At 41.6% G+C, this 19,941-nt stretch overlaps 1 protein-coding gene across 1 annotated transcript in view; it reads right to left on the bottom strand.

Moving 5' to 3' along the window:
- LOC121896936 (A disintegrin and metalloproteinase with thrombospondin motifs 20) overlaps nucleotides 1-18,029 on the bottom strand; it is an 83,898-nt gene extending 65,869 nt beyond the window's left edge. The window contains exons 1-5 of the mRNA XM_042411050.1: nucleotides 17,605-18,029; nucleotides 17,048-17,409; nucleotides 12,422-12,590; nucleotides 1,998-2,251; nucleotides 109-192 (exon numbers count right to left, since the gene is read on the bottom strand). Of these exons, the coding sequence (XP_042266984.1) occupies nucleotides 109-192; nucleotides 1,998-2,251; nucleotides 12,422-12,590; nucleotides 17,048-17,409; nucleotides 17,605-17,695 (960 nt within the window). The 5' untranslated portion in view covers nucleotides 17,696-18,029. The remainder of the gene's footprint in view (nucleotides 1-108; nucleotides 193-1,997; nucleotides 2,252-12,421; nucleotides 12,591-17,047; nucleotides 17,410-17,604) is intronic.
- Nucleotides 18,030-19,941: the final 1,912 nt, after the last annotated feature.

The raw sequence follows: 19,941 nt of genomic DNA, 5'->3' as shown, positions 1-19,941 counted from the left end.
TCCTTTCAAACAGGCCTCACAGAGAAAAGGCCAGGCTAGGGACACCTGCACTGACGTCAGCCGTATTGGAGACCTGGATACAGGTAGCATTCAAGACCACGCACTCACCTGTTCATTGTGGATGACGACTAGCTTGACAATCACGATGTTGATGAGGTTTCCTACGCTGGGGTCTCTGTACACTGCTGCTACCTGTAACAAAGACAAAACACACAGACAAAAAATGCAAACCTCCACTAACCTGAACCAGAGCACAGATAGGGATGGTATAAAAGCTAGTATACTGTACTTAACTCAATACTTGGACTGAGAAAATACAGCTGTTGCTTTTTTTGGTTAATCTCCATGAGGTTTAATCAAAATAGCAACAGTTCAGTGAAGGCAAAAGAAAGAAAAAATGTCTCCTTCAGGGTAAGTTTAATCAACAGGGTATTAAAACCAATTACATTTCCCGCATGGACCTTAGCAAAGAAAAAATAAACTAAAACCTGGACCCAGCAACAAATGTGAAACGTCAGCAAAGCTGGACCTCAGAGCCCCTCTGTGAAGACAGCAAAACATTCCCCCTGTAGCTTTCCCCTCTCTTGCTTTTCTCCTGCACCCCTGTCACGGTCGGCCAGCGGTCTCCTGAGGCCGTGAGCAGCCTCCTGACAGGAACTCATTAGTCCACTATAAACATTTAGCTTGTCTTAGCCTGGGGGGAGGCAAATGGCCCAGGCCTGTTCAGAGTGGGCAAAGGGAGTTGGTCTTTGCATGCTCTTAGTCCAACTGTGACACAGAACCTTGCTGTGTGTGCTCTCGCCCCAGTTCATATTATTGTATGATCAGTGCATGATCCAAAGATGACAACAATGTCAACAGGGCTGTAGCTACCATTGTAGCTATAGTAGTAATAAATCAGGGAATCTCTGGGGTTTAATGACATAAAGAGGAGTTTAACTTGGTTTTTTTTAAATACTCATAAGATTTTAGTGAGTTTCAAATTTTTTAGGTGGGTGGTGTTCTTCTGGGAGAATTTGGAATTATTTCAATTTAAATTTTATCAAATGTATTTCGCAGGGACCATGCACCAACAGCATAAATCTCAAACATACAGTATGAAGAAAAGAGATGCTTTGTACCAGATTTAGTTAGCTACTTTCCATCTGCAGTCCCCGATCAGGTAAATGGAACCTCATGACCTCAGTATTTCTAAAATCCTAACAGGCACTTCATCAGCATGGAAAAGACCTAAAAATCTCATTGGATCAGCACCATGGTATGTATCAGACTTGGTGGATTTCTCTGTTCTGCTTAAAATGGCTCTATAATATGTCTGCTAGTTTGGTTAAATCATGGCTAAAGTAACTCAGAGGCTGTGAAAGAGGTAAAAAGGGGAAAAATGTGTATCTGCACCATTGGTCTACAGACAGACTTTATAACATTCACTGTACCCTATCATCCTTCTTTAAGGATAACACTCCACTGACAATCATTACTTCTTTATAAGTTAAGGAGTGTTGTGAACATTAAGTCTGTCATACTGGTGAGAGACAGTGTAAGGTACACACAGTTCAGTTCAATTGATAACCTATCCTGCTTTGACACAGAGCAGAGACTTACATTCTTACTATAACGTATGCACAGACAGTCAATCACAGTGTTACTTGGCTTGATTACCAGCCCAGTCAGATATGGAACTCAGAAAGAGGTCAAGGTGCTGAGTCAGGATTTTACCAATTTGGGCCACTTTGGTTGATGCAGCAGAGGCTCACAAGGGGTTTACAACCAAAATGTTGAACAGTAAAATCTGAGGGTGAATCAATCCTTTAAAATAAGCACCAATGAACTGTATGCACGTGCATGTATAAGAATCACACGGAGGTGTGTGTGCATACATTTGTATATATCCACCTAGAGCGACTGCAAACACACATCAAATCGTCTAGTAATACTGCACAAAACTTATCTTCCACACTAAAACAAAATGTAATTTTTAGAAACATTATTTTACTTACTACTGACATGATTGTTAGGATGTAGTGCTCTAGGTTGCGTCCATGGTGGCGCACCATTTTGGCATCGGCTGTCACCATTAGCTCAACGTAGCGAGGGTAGGAGAGGAAACGCTTTCGTCTGCGCTGGGATTTGGGGTGTGCGCCGGTAGAGTTGTTGTCATAAATATGTTGATCGTCTATTGTGGCTCTGAGAGTGTCCAGTTCTTCTCCCATATTCCCTCTGCTCTCAAAAGAGACGGGCCTCTTGGAGTCCTCTGTTTTAAGACAGGAAAGTGATGAGAAGTGATTATATGGAGAGGAATAGATATTTACATTACATTACACTTCATGTTACATAGGCATTCCATCAGAGAGCATGGTACATCAACAGTTAAGAGCCAAGGGTTTTAGCTTAGCTGAATTCCAGTGACATAACAGAAGCAAGCTGGACTTCTATGGCAAAAAACCATAAATTATTGTGTCATTCCAGTGTTCAGGAAAACAGTTGTACCAAGAAACAGAAGGTCAGTGGTGAGCTTTGAGACTAAGAGAAGGCAATCTGCACTCCCTATGCTTAAGTGCAAGCCATACAAACAGAGAAAATCTCATGACGACATTTTACAGACTCACAGAGGGACTAGCCTCAATGTGTACTCCACAAGGGGATATAAAATTCCTTAAAATTATCCCACCTCTGTGACCCTGGCTAGTATATTATCTGAAAATTATATAAAATGTGGACAATCCTGTCAAAAGGCAACAAATCAAATAAATTTAATGCCAGATTGAAATGATCCCATTTATAGGCTAGAAGTGAACACCTTCAACAACTGCTTTAGACAGGGGAAAAAAGAACTAGGACGACAGCCATACAGTATGCTGCACATACTCAACTGGAATTCCCTCAGCTGAACTGCACGTGTTGAGCTGACTATGAGCCATAGATTCCTTTACCATGATAGAGTAAAGTTAAAAGAGGGAGACATAGGGAGAGACTAGGAAAGTGTGAGGCTTGTTTCATTGGGGAAAAGGGAAAAGAGAAATCTACAAAGGTTAAGGTCGGACATTATAGCTACACGTACATATAATGTCTGTCCACATAGATGTTTCCTAAGAGTGTAGCCTAACAGAGTTTAGGAAATCCACAGGTAGACCAGGGGAACCAGGGAGGGAGCACACAGGAAAGCTCCACATAAAAGGGTGATTTTGTTTAGGAGACAGTTGCAGAGTATGGTGGTTACTAACCAGCAAACCACCCCATACACAAAACTAACTGGTGGATCTTTGTTGAGAAACATCTCCTTCAGCATCATCAATAGTTAATAAAGAACACATCGAAAATACTCTGCATAGTCTGTCGAAATGTTGCAGTCAAGATGGAGAATTTATTAGCATCGGATGGTTTTTGTGTTGAAACAGCCTACTTGAGGACTAAGTATCTGCATGCAGGTCATTATGTTGTCCAGATCTGCAGTGATGCATAACCACATGTGATGTTGAGTAAGAAAGATTGCTTGCAGTAGTTTCTGCCATCTCTCAGCTGGGGGAAGATGGATTTGATCAGCCACAAGCCACCAAAGCATGTATACAATCTGACACAGAAGCTGTAAAGACACAATCTGAGATTTCTTTGACAATTGCAGATTCTATTATTACTCAAAAGCATTTTGATCTAGTGTTCACAAAAATTAAAAATAGAAGCAAATCTTTTACATCCTCAATTCATGTAAAAATTTATATTTTTAGTCTGTACAGTCTCAATACTTCTGTTACAGATCATTTCTATTATCAAAATGCCTCTTTTATGCCAACTCAAGTTATATCAACCTTCTGCAGTGTTTTCTGCAGCTTTTAAGGACACGTGCACACATTAAAGAATTTAATAAGCAATATAAACTAAACATGAAATAACATTCAGTGAACATTATATGATTTTCATTGTTTACGAGCCAAGCATAGTTTGGAGTCCGTCATCCTAAACAACCTCCTCAACTTTGGATAACCCAATTATAGTGAAGTGCTCCATTGTCTTCTCAACACTCAATCTTTCCAGACAGTCAGACAGAGAGAGATTGTGTGTAACTGTTAGGTCAGAGAAAAGCAAAAAAAAAAACCCACTAAACTTGTTGAGCGCTCCGAGATTATTCAAGCGATGCCCCCAGCGGGCACGCGAGGTGGAGCGTGACTCCCTGGCACAATGGCACACAGCTCTTGCCGCCGTGAGGCCCAGCCCCATGCCAGCGCCAGCATCCAAGTCAGCGCCAAGCCCGCCTGTGCCCTTGCACACCGCCCGGGCAGCTGGGCCAGAACAGAGCTTTGTATTTTCCAGGAAAAAATCTCTCTGAGGCCAAACCCTTCACTAAATCCCTTAAACAGACTCATCACTGCAGACAGTCTGACATCAAAGGGATTAACAACGCAAAGAGGAGTATCTACATCTATAGAAATTTGTGTTAAGTCTCAGAACAAGCGAGTGTGAGATGAAAAAAGAGAAGAGGAGGAGGTGAAAATATGGTCTCTGTTATAATAGCCTTTGAATCAGTGCAGATTAGCCACACACAACCTTTTCCAAATCGCCTTAGGTTCAAATCCCCCTCTCACTAGGTAGTGAGCTGCTACTTACACCATGAGAAGACAGGGGTGACTGCCCTGACTCACCGGACATACAGAGACATGACATCACCCACTGGGCACTGGGCACCAAATCAGCTACATCGCCTACACATCTGCATCTCTGTCCAAATTCATGATCAAATATCAAAATGTGATATATTCCATTTCTGTTTTACACTAGCAAAGATTTCACAAGCATGAGCCTATAAAACCGATCTCCAGCAGTTCTCATAATAGAGAATAATGAAAGGAGCCCTGCACAGCACGAGTGTAGCATTTATAAATGTTGTAATTTGGTTGGCTCCAGTATGCACATAGCTAAAACAGACCCACACTTTCATGCTCTAACGCCTACTTGACTTGTAAACGTGCAAAAAATCTTTTCATCGTTGTGCCAAAAGATAATCAAACACAACCAATACTACAAACTATGTTTATCTATTCACTCTATCACGTGTTCAATTACGCACAAATATTCCACACACATTATAACAGTTTCATACATATTTCAAGATTTGTATGGAACCAAAAAGTTTGCTTTGAATACATACAGTACATATGCTTACACTTAAGCATTTATTTACATTCATTCCTAAACAAACGTATGGAAGCATTTTGATGCTTGTATATAATCTTTAAGGTTATGCACTTTCTGATTGAGCACACCCATGTACATCCAGCCTTTCCAAAATGATCTCATTGAGATTCAATTTCACTCTAGATCAAAGAGTTGCTCTTTGACTCTCCTTCAGTTCAGTCAAAAGTATCAGTGCCAAGAGCCCATCAATGGGGAACACACATTTTATTGTTGAACTAATTAACATTCTTTGACAATGGCCCACTGAGAGTTGAAGCGCTCTATTCCCCAGGTGCCAATTAAATAGACAGCATACCTTACATTGAGTATAGGTGGTGCCTTAGTTGTATATGAGACACTCTGGTTACTGCAGTTTAAAGGGTGACGCCATCTGTGTTCTTTTCCGGGTTGTTCAAATTGGAAACGTCCACTCAGCCATTAGCAAAAAGCAGTGATGCAGGTTAGAGTGCCGCTGCCCCTCCCAGACCACTTCTTGTTCGCTGACAGTGTAAGCATGGAGAGTGATTAAAGTGTTAGCTTGGAAGATTTGAACTTGGAGGCGGAAGACCACTCTCCCCCTCCATCGCCAAACCAACAGTCAGAGCCAGGGGGCTTTATTATTCAACCATATTCTTTTGAGCCCATGGTAAATGCTGATCAGGTTGCTAGGGCTGTTCCAACAGCGGAGCAGACTAGGGGGTGTATATGTAGCAACATCATCATAAAAATTATACAGAAACCTACATCAGGTCACATGGGAAATGTATTTAGAAGGGCTTGGGAAACTAGCATTTTGATGGTAAAACATACGTACTTTGACCAAAATTTGAATGTTCGGTTTTTAATACGTATGGGACACCACTGGGAAGCTACAGAATGATATAAAAACCTCAAAAAAAACTAACAGTAGAACTCAAGAGGGAGAAAAAAAGGTGAAACTCCTGCAGGCCGAGGCACAATTAAGACAAAGAGAAGCTGAGACAGCCAATTGTTGCTGCTGAAGAAGGCTTTTAAAAGTGAAGTGGCATGACTTTTGACCTCATTGGAAGACTTTGGGCTTTGTACACTTACAGTGCTCTGAGTTCAGTTGTTATTTTCAGTCCAGAGACATGCTAAAAACAGCATGGTGGTCTGTTGAAGAATGTGTTTGGAGTAGCAGACCTCCTCTGAGGAGACAAAATACTTAATACTTATGGATCTGGACTCCTAATGATGGGCAGGGGCCCAAGAGCGTTTCCTTTCTCAGATTCAAGCTGAGAGTCCTCTGACATAAAGATTTAAGAAATTCATCCAAACATACTAACCTAACCCATGCTATCCTCACATCGAGAGTGTATACTCCCACCAACCTAACCCAAGGTGCACAAACTTAATCTGTGTTTTAATAATAGAAAATGTTTAAAAAATCTGCACCTGAATCTGGATCTGCATCAAATCACATATAATATTAGACAATCATTTTAACTGGCTGATGGCAACCATGATTGGAGGATGGAGAATATCTACTGTACAAGGACAAAATGTTACTGGATTTTACAGGATGGCAGAGTTTTGAAAGGTGAAAGGGCCACTGAAGTTTGGTTGTATCTACACACTTAAGACTTATGGCAGTTTATGTCAAAGACAGTTAATGTCACCAATTATTGGTATGGATAATCAAAAAACAAGCACATCTAAATATTTCATGTACTAAATTCCGTGAGGATGGGATGAAATTTGTAGGATGTAATGGAAAAATTAAAACATTTCTTGGTCTGTGCCAGTCACTACTAATTAGTACCTTTTTGGTTCATGGCCCCACTTTTCATCAAGTTTCATTTAAATCATTTCACTAGTTTTTGACATTTCCCAGTAATAAACAGATTAACAAGGCTATTCGTCATTCCTGTTGTTAGGAATAACATTGCACCCACCAATTTAACTGCTGAGATCTGAGAACACAGTGACATAACCAAAAGAAGTCAGACAAATTGACTTTTATGGCAATGTTGTCATGATCCCAGATAAGCAAAAGGGAAAAAATTATTATGACTACAGTTCAATATAACAAACTATTTTAAATTAAAGGATTAATAAATTATGCTTCTCCAATACAGTCAGTATGGATGAAGTGATTACATCTCCCATATCTTTAAACATATTTAAAATCCTGAAATGAATAATTTTGCCTTGACATAAACAAAGCAAGTCCACAGTTCTGAGTGATGTCTGGCCTCTCAGATGATAAACAACCAGAGCCGCAGGCGATGACATTGATGTTTCACTGGCCAGCTCTCAGCACTGCCTCTCCCCAGTCCACCTCAGTGGGAAACTGTTGCTCACCTGTCACCCCCCCTAACCTCTGACTGTCATCCATGCCACCATACAGTCAGTCACTGTCACTCAAGTTGCTCTAACCATTCCAATCAGCCCCCATCTGCTAAGAATGCCCAGACAGTAGACAGTGGCAGAAAATAGCCCCAGCTGGAATCTGTCACGGGAACTCCCGAGACAACACAACACACTGAGTTCAATAGGGCTGAGGCCTCAGGGCAGGCAGACACATGGCAGCTATTAAAGTTATAGACTGTCTATAGCTACCCAGCCCTGTTTGGACCTGTCCAGAGTATCTGTTATCTTAAAATCAGATGACAATGAGTGTAATGGACCATATTATTAGCTGCTTGCACTATCTGTCATACAGCATTATAAAATGAGACAATGACGAACCAGAGCGTTATGTCGGAGGAAGAACCTAACACCTTGGCTGAAGACTTGAAGTCACTGCATGACGGCAAAATAAACTTATCTGTCAAACCTGCTATTTCATGGCAAATGTGTCCACTGTAATGGATATTCAAAAGTCAGAAATTCTGATTCTTTTCTAGGCTAATAGCAAGGCAATGGGTGAGAAAAGCTACTTTAGAGAAGCAGGTGTAAAAGAAGAAAGACATTCAGTGGGAGCTTGGGAAAAGGCTGGGGCCTCTGCCAAGTTCTGGCGCAAGACCGACAGGCACATGCAGCGCAGGCCAGGACTGAGAAAGAAGCTCCTTTCTCCATTCCTTCGCACTGCTCGGTCAGCAATTCCCCATATTCCGCGGGATACTTGGTCCACTGACAGGCCAGGGAGATGACATGCACTCCTAACAGATTCCTGTGCTCTCACAAACACACACTCACAAGCAAACCACATCTACACACGCACACAAAAGCCCCAAAACAAACGTTTTTGCCCAGCAACAATAGGTGCTTCCTGGGATGGGGGAGGTTCAGTCCGTCTAGGGGGCATGAGGGCACAAAGCACGCCTAAGCCTTTTGGAGCCATCCGATATTCAGAAGCTCCACACCACCTAAAGCCGGACCCTAAAGGTGAGAGAGGTTGTCTGAGTGTTCAGCATCCGTCCATCACACCCTGACTAGCCACCTTTCCTGACCCCTGTCAAGAGCCGGCGTAAGAGGAAAACAAAGAGCTTAATGCATACATAGTTACGACTGAGGCCCAGCAAACAAGCCAGAAAGCCCAATAACCACGCACCTCTAGGAGGGGAAAAAACTCAAGGTCACATCCACCCGTCCAGTGAGTGACTCCAAACAAAGAGGGAAGTGAGGTCACAATCAACAAGTGCTTCCATTCACATACATGAAAGCGCAAAGGGAGAGCGGGCAGCGATTCAAGTCGGCTAGTTCAAACCCCAGGCGGGGGAGGGCATTTTTCCATGTAAATGAACCCATTGACCAAAAACCTGATGCTAGCATTTGAACTACCATGTATACACAGTGGGCACCAAGGGGGGAATCCTATACACTGATTATGTTGGGGGTCAGGGTGCACAGATGCCATGTGTGCCAAGTATTGCCGCATCAAAGCCAGTCACTTTGCTGTCCCAGCTGCACTCAGTTAGCCATCAAACCAAGAAATCGGATGAAGCACCCCGGAGCCAACACTGGAACACTGGTGTTTGGGTTTTCAGCTGGTAATGTTTGCTGTCAAGCTGTCCATATTCAATTCACTGTGTCTAATTCATACAATATATGTCACTGCAGAGCTTTAGACTTGCAGTCAACAACTGTGAGAAAGAGATACTGTACAACTTCCCTTCCCTCTGTCTCCTGCTTGTCTTCACATGGATTTTAGAGAGCAAAGAGAAGAGAACGAGAGAAGAATCTGCCCCTATCTGTAGCCACCCTCATCCTTGTGGCTATCTCCATCGAAGGACGGCACAGGGATTCACATGCAAGCTCAGAGACACATACCCCGTAGAATATGTCATTAAAGGTCGGAGCTGTGTTGTGATTTGAGCCTAGTAAGCTTCTACTCCAGAGGCTTTTAAAAGCCAGAACCAGGCACAACAAAGCACTCTGTGACTGTAAAACATTAATCACCCACTCAACAGCTATATACTCTGGAGGTATTCTAAACAGCAAGGAAGCCACCCAGGTTGGCTGATACAGACAGAAAACTGGTACAGTTGGTACAATGTCAGTCAATGAGACCTTGATTTACTTTTACATTTCTGATCTGCAGTGTTACGCTGTTGTGGTTTCCGGTGTAGTTATTCTTTGGAAACTCTGCATTTAAAATATATCACAACTCACATTCATTCAACAGCACATAGAATGATGCTGTGATGCTTTCTCAACAGCGCATGAACACACACAGAGAAGAAAAGCAGCTGAAGACAGGCATATGGAAATGTCATGACTGCTGAAATAACAAACCTTCATTTTCCATCAAGGTAACACTTTAAAAGCCCTTATCATTGCACCTCTGTTTTTGACACTTCATAGATAGTGACCGCATATGTACAAAAAAGTCAAGTAATCATACGTGTCGGAGATGACAAGCCCAGAGCTGAAAACAAAACTTATTCTTTGTTAACTTCCTCTATGTGGAAACGTAGCCTTCCTTTCCTTTCAACACATTTTTACAAAGGTGTGTAGAGACTATGCAAACTTTGGAAATTCTTACACTCTTAAGATACAGAAGTCCCAGTTGTTCTGGCGCTGTCTGTAACACACTGAAGGCAGTACTATGAGACATCATATCTGAGGGAAAAGCTTATCTCACCAGACGTATCTTTCTGCTGATAAACATTTTGTGCCCTGGAGGTCGGCTTGATAAAACGCAACTTGTTTCATCTTTGTCTTATTCAAAAATATGTTTCCTTTAGGATACAGCAAAGAGAAAGGTATATGAAGATGAATAATCACAGTGAGGAGATGGGCCTAACGAAACAATACCTTTACAGAGGGACAGGCTGCCTGGCAAGCGGATTGGAGGAATTGTTAGCCATCTTGCATTTTTATCTGTATGGACTAACTGAGATAGTTGGCATGTTTCAGACCCAGGAGCCCTCTTAACCCCCAGACCTCTTCAAAGTCCCAAACCTGCCAAACCCTTCAGCATTCAAACTCCAGCTCCCAATTTGATTTAAGACAAGAGTCCTCTTCACAGAAACATAAAGTGAAGAAAGAAAGAAAGAAAGAGAAAAAGAGTGAGGGTCTGACCCTGACAAAGGGTGCTTTTATAGGTCCTCAAAAAGAGGAGATACTGGGAAAGGAATCTGCCCCCCTCTAACACCACTGGTTCTTTGGTCTATCATTTATATGATGAGATAAATCAGAAATTGTATGAAATTACAATATTACAGTACAGTAATTCACTGACAGATCAGTATACATATATTCATCTGTAAAAACAGTGCATTTACTGGGTTACAGACATAATATGCTACTGAAAAAATGTTCAGCTTTGGGTGCAAATTATACACTAGATGCTTTATCACACTTTTACTGTAACATACATAAAGGTACATATTTTAGTTTTAAGGGTACAGTCTAAAACACTGCTGCTTATCCTAATCTTTGAGATTTCATCCAATTAAAATGTCCAAGGTTTTCAGTCATGAGCAAACAGATGCAAACGTCCAAATCAAAGACCAGGAAAAACAACTACAAGTGTTTTGCAAGCAGAGCGACACGCGCCAAGTCAGTGTTTATATCTAACCTGCTAGTAGCTGCGTGTACTGCACTCCTTCCCATAAAAAGACAGGAGGCCTGTTAGTCTTGGCTCAGTGTGGCCTTCAAAGAGCCCATTTATCACCACATCTGGAGAGGGGCCTATCTGATAAGGCTGAGGAGTCGCAGCTTGGGACACCTCACAGTCCTAACCCAGCCCCACTGGTTCTTTTAATCCTCCTGCTCATTGTTTACCTGCTGAACCTTTGATGGAGCTCTGCAGGTGTCTCATCCATATACATATCTACTTCCCTACTATCTCCTGCTGTAAACTAAATATCATGTTCTACATGGAGTATATTGTAGATGAGGTGATGAGATGAAAAGTCAGGATGTATCTCAGGGTTTAGTAGATATTAAGGGATAAGTGGCTAAGAGACAAACAGTAACTGAATGGATAATGGATGTTGCTTGGGAGTGAGTGGTCAGAAGTCATTCACCAAGCTTTCACTCACAGTTCTTCAAGGAGAGTATATTTAAAAATGCCCCAGAGTGGGGGCTGAGAGACCCTCCAAATTTCTCAGTCTCTGTTTACCACACACAGGCTGAGTGAGTGAAAGGACAAAGCATATTAAGGAGGTATTGGCCTGGCCCATCAGGTCAGTCCCAGTTCTTTAAACCGCCACCGCACACAATGGCCACCACCAAGCGACAATGGGTGGGTTCAGACAACAAGCAAATCAAGCGGTCTGCACATAAAAGATTTATTGCATCGCACAACAAAGGCCGCCCACAGAGATCCCTGCGAGGATGACTCTAAGGCCCTCTATCACGGTGAACTCCACTTGGTCACCCCGCTTTATCTTGAGGGCCTCTACACCACCTAAAGGCCTCAACCATAAAAATTCAAATGAATTTGGGGGAACTTCGAAGCAGCCTCCCAAGCAGAAAACCTCTCCAGTTCTTTTCATCACAACTGCAAACTAAAAAGTAATTATTCCTTCCCTTTGAGTTTCCGCCACAGACATGGGATTGAATGCTTCAACAGAATGTGAGTGAAAACACCAGGCATTACTGGAGCGCGTTTTTGCTTAATTAAGTCAAGGAGTTTTCAGTAACACCCCTTAATCAAGGCTGAGATCTTTTGAGTAATCTGCAAGCCAAAGATTGTGATTGAGTATAATTTACATTTTAGGGCAGTTTTTATTGCCGTGGCTCAGAGATTGAATGCAGGTCATCAGGAGGTAAGTGTTTGCGGGAGAAAGTCAGACAGACGGTGGTTACAGGCAGTATAGTTAGGCAGTCTGTAGTCTGTTACCTGAGGCAGCACAGGGTTCTGTGTTGCTGTCGGTACTAGAGATGTTCTTCTTCCTCTCATGCCGATAGATAAGGTGAGGTTTGTTGTGCTTGTCATCATATTCCTCCCCCGCAGAATTCAAAAGAGGCTCCAAGAAGTATTCGCCACGTTGTGTTGTAAAAGTTCCAATCTAGAGCAGAAAAAAGAGATGTCATAGATGGTTTTGGTATGAAGCATGCACTTACATGTGTGCATACTGTACAGTATGTGTGTAGGTTTAGTTTACAGGTTATGGCATAGTTTCATTTAAGTAGTTGAGGTCTAATTGCAGTCATCCTGTGTTGCCCTTGGGCACCACTGTGCTCATTATTTCCATGCTTTTGAACAAGCTCTGTTTTTTTGACAGGTGCACATGGAAAGAACATGCTGACTTGTAAAGGTCAGAGAATATCCCTACAGCACGCTGTCAGTCATTGTTGATAGTGTAACCATGGGAATCAGGAACAACAAATCATAAGACATTTTTTATCCTTCTATACATTAATCAATGCACATGTACTGTAAGTCATCAAGATTCAGTGAACCATTTCACATCTTAATGTGCAGGCTGTTAAGTTAGTGTGATTGTTCTGACTATGAAAATGCATTTCCCCTCACAACATGACACAGGGAGGAGTGACATCATTATACATGGACAGAGCTGCTGACAGAGGAATGCTAATATTGATTTGGCAGCTCAGTCCCTCACAAAGCTTCTTAGCTCACACAGCCATGAGGCACAATGGTGTTTGTATGGTAATTTCATGCGCACACTTAAACAGGATATTGGACACTGGAATGTTATCTTTAAGGCAGCATTATTCCATAACCATCCACACAAGTGATGGACATTTGTCAATGGAAAACATACGAATCGGATATGGAAAACGTGTACAAATTCTATGTTTACCTTTCCTCTGCGTCTTTCAAAGGGTGAAGGATTAGCAGGATTGCACATATTCGCCATACATCCTCAAAAGTGCTACAGGCCTTGAGTGCAACATGTGTTCAGCGCTGTAGTGTAATGACTAGCTTGTGAAAACATGACACAAAATAGAAACAACCTCAGCACTGGAAATAAGCACTCAGAGTCTTAATGTTGCACACAATGCTGTCCTGGAGTATTATCATCTCCTCACACCTGACAAGCCAGTGGGAATGAATGAAATTGTTGCTGCTATGCAAGAATGGACCAAAGTATTGACAGAACCCAGAGTGGAATTGTGTGGCATGGCAGCAAGTGCTGAGAGGGTTTGTACAAATCTATCGAGAATGATCTTCGACCAAAGACAAATGCCGCATTACAGTAGGTGCAGGGACAATGTTGTACTTCCCCCGCCCAAGTAGCAGACTGTCAGTTCCAAGACAAAGCATGTTGTAACAAATGCTTTACGGGAGTAGTTGAAACGGACATGAAAGGGCTCACTAAACTATCTCTGCAGTCGAAATAAAAGTCATTCATTCATTCACTACTTTATTTTCCTGTTCAGGAGCCCATCCTAAAAGGGAAAGAGCCTTTACAGATTCTCTTATAAGTCTGACTGATATACACTCACATTCACTCCTATGGCCAACTGAGACCACAAATTAATTTAGCAAGTCAAAATGTGATGACATTCCCAATTTGATTGTGGGTTTCTCAACACTATGTTAGATGCATAAATAACATCATCCAAATTTAAAGGGCATTTACTTGTGTGCCTTAATAATCAATCACTGACAATAACTTGGCAGCTAAAATCATCTATCTATGTTCTTCTATGTAAAGACAACATTCTGTTTCCTTGGAAATAACACCACAAGGTTATTTTATTAACTACTCTGGAGCTTTCAATCATATCATATGAACTTCATCAGCAGATGGAGTTCGCCCAGTCAAATTTCCTGTTTTTGCAGAACTTTGAGGAATTTTCGTCCATATTAGCCTAAAAGTTGGCTATAAACATTCAGTTGTAAGAATTCAAACTTTTATTTAATTATTCCTGCACAAATATTTCTAAATATAAGAATGTTGCAACCTTACTACAACTACTGTTGTAGTGATCTAAGAATAATAAATGATTTATGCAGATTTATGCAACTGGTGAATGTTTATCCATATCTTGTAAATCACTATCCGTGGTGAGTTAACTTTAATTAGATGATTACGGTTGAGCCTTTCTTAAGTTCTCGTGTGGTGTTAACCAAAGTCTGAACAGACAAATGCTCTGTTTTTTGTCAATGTAGGGGGCAGAGTTTCAGGGTTTCCCAGCATTAGCTCAGCAGCAAATCGGGCAAAAGTTTGGACAGACACAATGGTTGCTGTTCAGTAGTGGGTGCTGAACTGGACCTTACAGCTGAGGGACTCCTATTTGAAGCAAGGTCACACTCATTACATGGAAGGAATGACTGTTGGCACACATCTGTTTCCTTAAATCCCACAAAGACACTTTCAATTCTTTTGGGTGCTGAGTCATCCAGAAGTGGTGTACAGTTGCAGACAATCTCTAAAGTTAAATAGGATATAAAAGTGTCATGAGCCTGATCTTTACACAGAGGTACATCACTTGGTGCTGGACTAAAGATCATTTCTCAGAACAGGCTGACTCACCACACACTTCTATTCTGTGAGTGAACTGAGACAGAGAGCTCCTCCAGGAACTAACATTCCCACGGTGTGATCAATCCTTAAGTTCCTCACAACATTCATTGGCAGTTGTCTCCTCTTCAGAGCATTTCTCCTCTTTTCTGCTCGTCACAGCTCACTTTGAAAAGGCCAAAAGCTCCTCAACCCCAATACCCCCCCTCCTTCCCCCCTGGGGATGGCTTTGAGCAACTTTGGACGAAAGGGGAACCTGCTTTTTCTAGAATGACCGCTTTGTTTTAGGGCTTAATTATTCCTTAATGACCTCATCCCAACAAAATGTGCCTGGCCATTAAGCCCCAGTGATCAGATACGGACACATTTATGACCCAATAGCCTCTGGTGCTGTCTCTATTGTCCTGTCATTCTCAATGAGTGATGATGCGGATAACCAACAAAGATTCTTGAAAAAGGATGCAAACATGTTTGGATAAGCGAGTCATACATCAAAGTTGGGCAGAGGGGCAATTAAAGGCTTATTACCCTGATAATTCCAGCATACCTCGTGTCTTAAATTGCTATACAAACATGAAAAAACTCTTTATTTGGCTGTCTCTTTTCTCCAAAGCGACACTAAATAGGAGTCAGTCTCCACTAATTGATAAAACAATGATTTCTAATCATTGTGCCAGGTTTCAGCTGGAGAACAATATCTACATGCATTGTGAATGTACTGTTTAGAAAAGCCTCAAAGTGCAGCTGATACCTATTCTGTAACATGCTATCCTGGTACGGCACACAGTGCACCTATCTAAAATAAGTATTATGTCACTGATAGGGGTTATGACGGGGAGGGAGAATCCAAGCCTGTGGTCCTACAAGCCTGTCTGTGTTGCTGTGGCCAGCCAAACACCCCCACCACAGTCCACACCAGAATCCGGCTGGCGCGACTGAGGTCAACCCCCTGCCCCTGGACCAGTAACCTTATGTGACCCATGAAGTCATCCCCTTCAGCACTTATCAGATTCTCTCACACAAGAGTCAGCAAACTAAATGACTTGGGCATCAGGATCCCCATACGTAATAATGGGGCAGTAAACTCATTATTACCCAACAATCCCTATTACAGCCTGTAAGATCCAAAAGATAGGATAAAGGGCCATCAAAAAACTAACAACTGCTTTCCACTAAATGATAGTATCTGTTGTTTGGGGCTTTGACTAATGATCACTGTCATGAATGATTGATCTGATTACTTTTAGTCTATGAAAAGTGAAAAACTATGAAAAAACACCCATCACAAGTTCCCAAAACCCAACATAATGTCTTAGAGTAGCCTGTTTTGTCTGACCACTAGTTCCAAGCACAAATGTAATCAATTTACAATAATATAAAACAGACAAAGCAGCAGGTTGTCAATTATGAGAGGCTGAAACCAGCGAATGTTTGGTATTTTATAAATTATTTAAAAGTGTCTCTTGATTCACAAATCAGTTCATTGACTTGTTTTGGCACTTCTGCTGTTGTTAAACTTTATTGTTTTGTAAAGATTTAGAGGTTTCTTGCAGCAGCAAAAAAGGTTAAGAAATGAAAAGCACATGTATGACACTACATATTTCATCCCATACAGATACTTTATTGATCCATGTAGGGAACATTTGTCTTTCCATATGCTCTCTCCTCAGATGTCAGACAGCAGCTACAGAGCAGCAAACCTGGAGCTGATCAGGGCAAGAGCACTTCAGCAGAGTGGATGCTTACTGTAACATCAGCCCCACTACACCACCCCCATACCCAGACTACACTGAGCAACTGCAGCATCACCCCAACAGGGACTGAGATGCAGGGCTGCATGCTCTCCTCTCCTTGTGACATTAGTCTAGCAACACTTGCTCTTGTTACAGTCCTACACACTTGACTTAAACTGCGGGTTACAGGGTACATGCATGGATGAAATCCGTTGAAATGAGAGAAAGGCCTGTCAGAATTGCTTGATTAAAACGTCTAAAAAAACTTTAAAGGGAAAGTTAAAAGTCAATACTTACTAGGCCAGTGCACAGACTGAAGACGGCGGGGTACTCGCTCTTGGCGTTGACGTGTCCACGGAAAAAGCAGTGGCGCATATCGCTCGGGTCATGGAAGTGGGAGTCCGTGGCGTTGCTCTGTTCCGCTCCCAAGTGTGTCACTGTGTAAGAGGGGGCGATGAAGCCGGAGTCTGCGGTCAGATTGAGATGAAAGCGTTCCCCAAACGCATCAATCCTGTAGTGAACCCGTAAGCCCGACAGGTCATCATTTAAACTTCTCCGTCTCCTTCTGTAGTGCAATTTATGGGGGAATGATTCTCCGAAGTCATTCACACGGAGCGGGGTGATGATTTCATACGATGACAGCTGCTTGATGAAGCGTTCTGCAAAAAAAAAAAGTCGGAGAAAGTTGTGATCCAGAGACAGAATAGCGGCATTAACAGCAGTGTAATAAGCTGCAGCTGCAGACACGCAGCCCTACTGTACACCAGGCATCATTCTCAAACACCACAGACTACTGTTAAAACACCTTCAACAGTATCATTTAACCGTACTCATAAATCAAAACAAAACGCTACCTTGTTTCGGATGCAATCGGTATTGCAAAGTGTCCCGGACAAGTGCTGACAGATGACACATTAGTCCAACCAGCCAGATTGCAAACTGCATGATTTCCTCCGCGAAGAAACCCGGACTGTCGTCTCCAAGGCAGTACCCTCTGTCTCTCCCGAGCGGCTCCCCCTCTCCCTCTCCTTTTCCCCGGCTTGTCAGCAACAGGTCGTGGGATCTGCGGAGGCTCTCTGCAGCGCAAGTCTTGCAAAGTGCACTGGCCTCATCGCATTGCTAAACATGCATCCACTACCATCTATAAACGCGAACTATTTATGACACATTCATCCCCCTTGCAAAAATTGCTGCCTGATGTGAACTACAGTCTTTACTGAAAGGAGGGATCAGTGCCAAGTACGCTTTCCCTTAGCCATCCCTAGAACACCCCGTGCACCCTAAGCACTCACCAACTGCGAAGCTACGCCCCTATAGGCTCCCGAGCCAATGGTGAGTGCGCCTCGACCACCACACATGGGGCAGTCTTGTGCGCTGCAGTAGAAAAACCCTGGAAGGAAGCTGGAATACCAGTCAATATATAAAAATCCACCAAAACAGGACAATCATCTTGAGATCAGGGTTTTAGCCTTGTCCTCAGCAATGATTTCTAAAAATAAATAAAAGAAAGAAAGAAAGAAAAGAAAGAGCCAATGCAAAAGGTGAATGACACTATTAAAGCTGCCATACCACCCAGAGTTGGCTTACTTCATTTTACAGTATCAGGATATTCTTATAGAGAGTGATGTATACTGAGAATAGATCTTGATCGATAAATTGGTCGAGCTGATAATAATGGCCAATATTAGATTATCACTGATAACATTAGTATCAGTGTACGTGTGGCTGATAACTAAGAAATTGCAGAGCTAAAACTATAAACAGTGATTGTGTTACATGCAATTAAGTAATCAGATTACTCAGAGAAACCAGATTAATAATCGGTGATCAGGGAATGTGGTACATGCTGATTACCACTGTCTAAATTTAACAAATAGTCAGATGTTCAGCAGTGGAAACTGACTTGTTTAGACTTCTACAGGCTGCTTTGCATTAGTTTCAGTTGTAGTTGAACTTTGAGTTATTTTAAATATGGGGGCACATCTCTCCTTTCATCCAGAACACTCCTCTGCGCTTTCCATGTCTACAAGCTTTTCTCATGCACATCGACTTTAGATGGAATTTAGAAACCCAGTTACTTGCACACATGGCCAAGAAATAGGTATTCTCTAAGAGAAATGTACCTGAGGAAATGAGTTCTCTCTAATCCCCTAACTCAATTACTGTTACCTCTCATTTATATGATAATCAAGAAATCAGCTCATTGGAGAAAGCTGATTGTAACCTGGTCACTAATATGCATGTAAACACACTCACTATCACCATTATGTAGTGTGTCCACCAGAGAGTATTGAAAATTTTAAGGAAGGAAATGTTTGAGGATGTTGTTTATATTAAAAAAAAGACAGAAAAAGAAATCTGCTGATGTGTAATGATCTTGTTTTTTAAACTCAAATATGGATATCGATATCAACCTCAGACATCCAGAATCAGTCAGGATATAATAGACTTTTTTTTTGTTTTAATAATGACACTTTATCATATTATCTTATTATTATATTATATCATATTTGAATAATTTACCATTATTCAAACTCAAAAGAAAGGTGTTGATTCAAGGGGATGGTCATTGCGTCCATGGGCAGAGCAAAATATTAGAATAGGAAACAAACTGTTCACAATATGGGTGAGTAAATATTACAAACACCTTTCAGATTGTAATATGGGTCAAGTTATTGTTCTTTCTGTTTGGTTATGTGGTAATAAGAAGCAAGAGGAGTTGAATAAACACCTAATATAATGAGCACCATAAAGGTTTATTTGAGGGTTGATGTGTTGGACTTCACTGCATGTACTTACGTAGAGTGTACCTAAACTGGGAACTCAGTGTGTAGCTGATATAACTCAAATACTCTGATCTCCAGTGGTATCTATATCAAAGTAACAGTTTTAAGATTAGTTACACCTCACCAGTATGTGGCTGTAGGCCTAAATTTAATAGTGTTTGTGTAATCCACACTGATGCTCATGAGATCATTAGATTTCTAACTCCATCTTAATGTTTAGGTTTATGTGGACTATATTATACATTTCATGCATCATTTTGGTTACTATTAGTGTATCCACAGTGGTATGTAATATAACTCGTGGGAAAATATTAGGCAATCAAAGCACAAAATAATTAGCACAGAGGGCATTATGAGCCATTCTTCACTGTCATCTATTGGAGGAAGTAGACTTTCTTGGCCATG

The sequence above is a fragment of the Thunnus maccoyii genome, chromosome 5 (assembly GCF_910596095.1).
Source record: "Thunnus maccoyii chromosome 5, fThuMac1.1, whole genome shotgun sequence".
NCBI lineage: Eukaryota > Metazoa > Chordata > Actinopteri > Scombriformes > Scombridae > Thunnus > Thunnus maccoyii.
The sequence above is the reverse complement of the archived record's forward strand: the minus strand, read 5'-3'. Positions and strand labels throughout refer to the sequence as shown.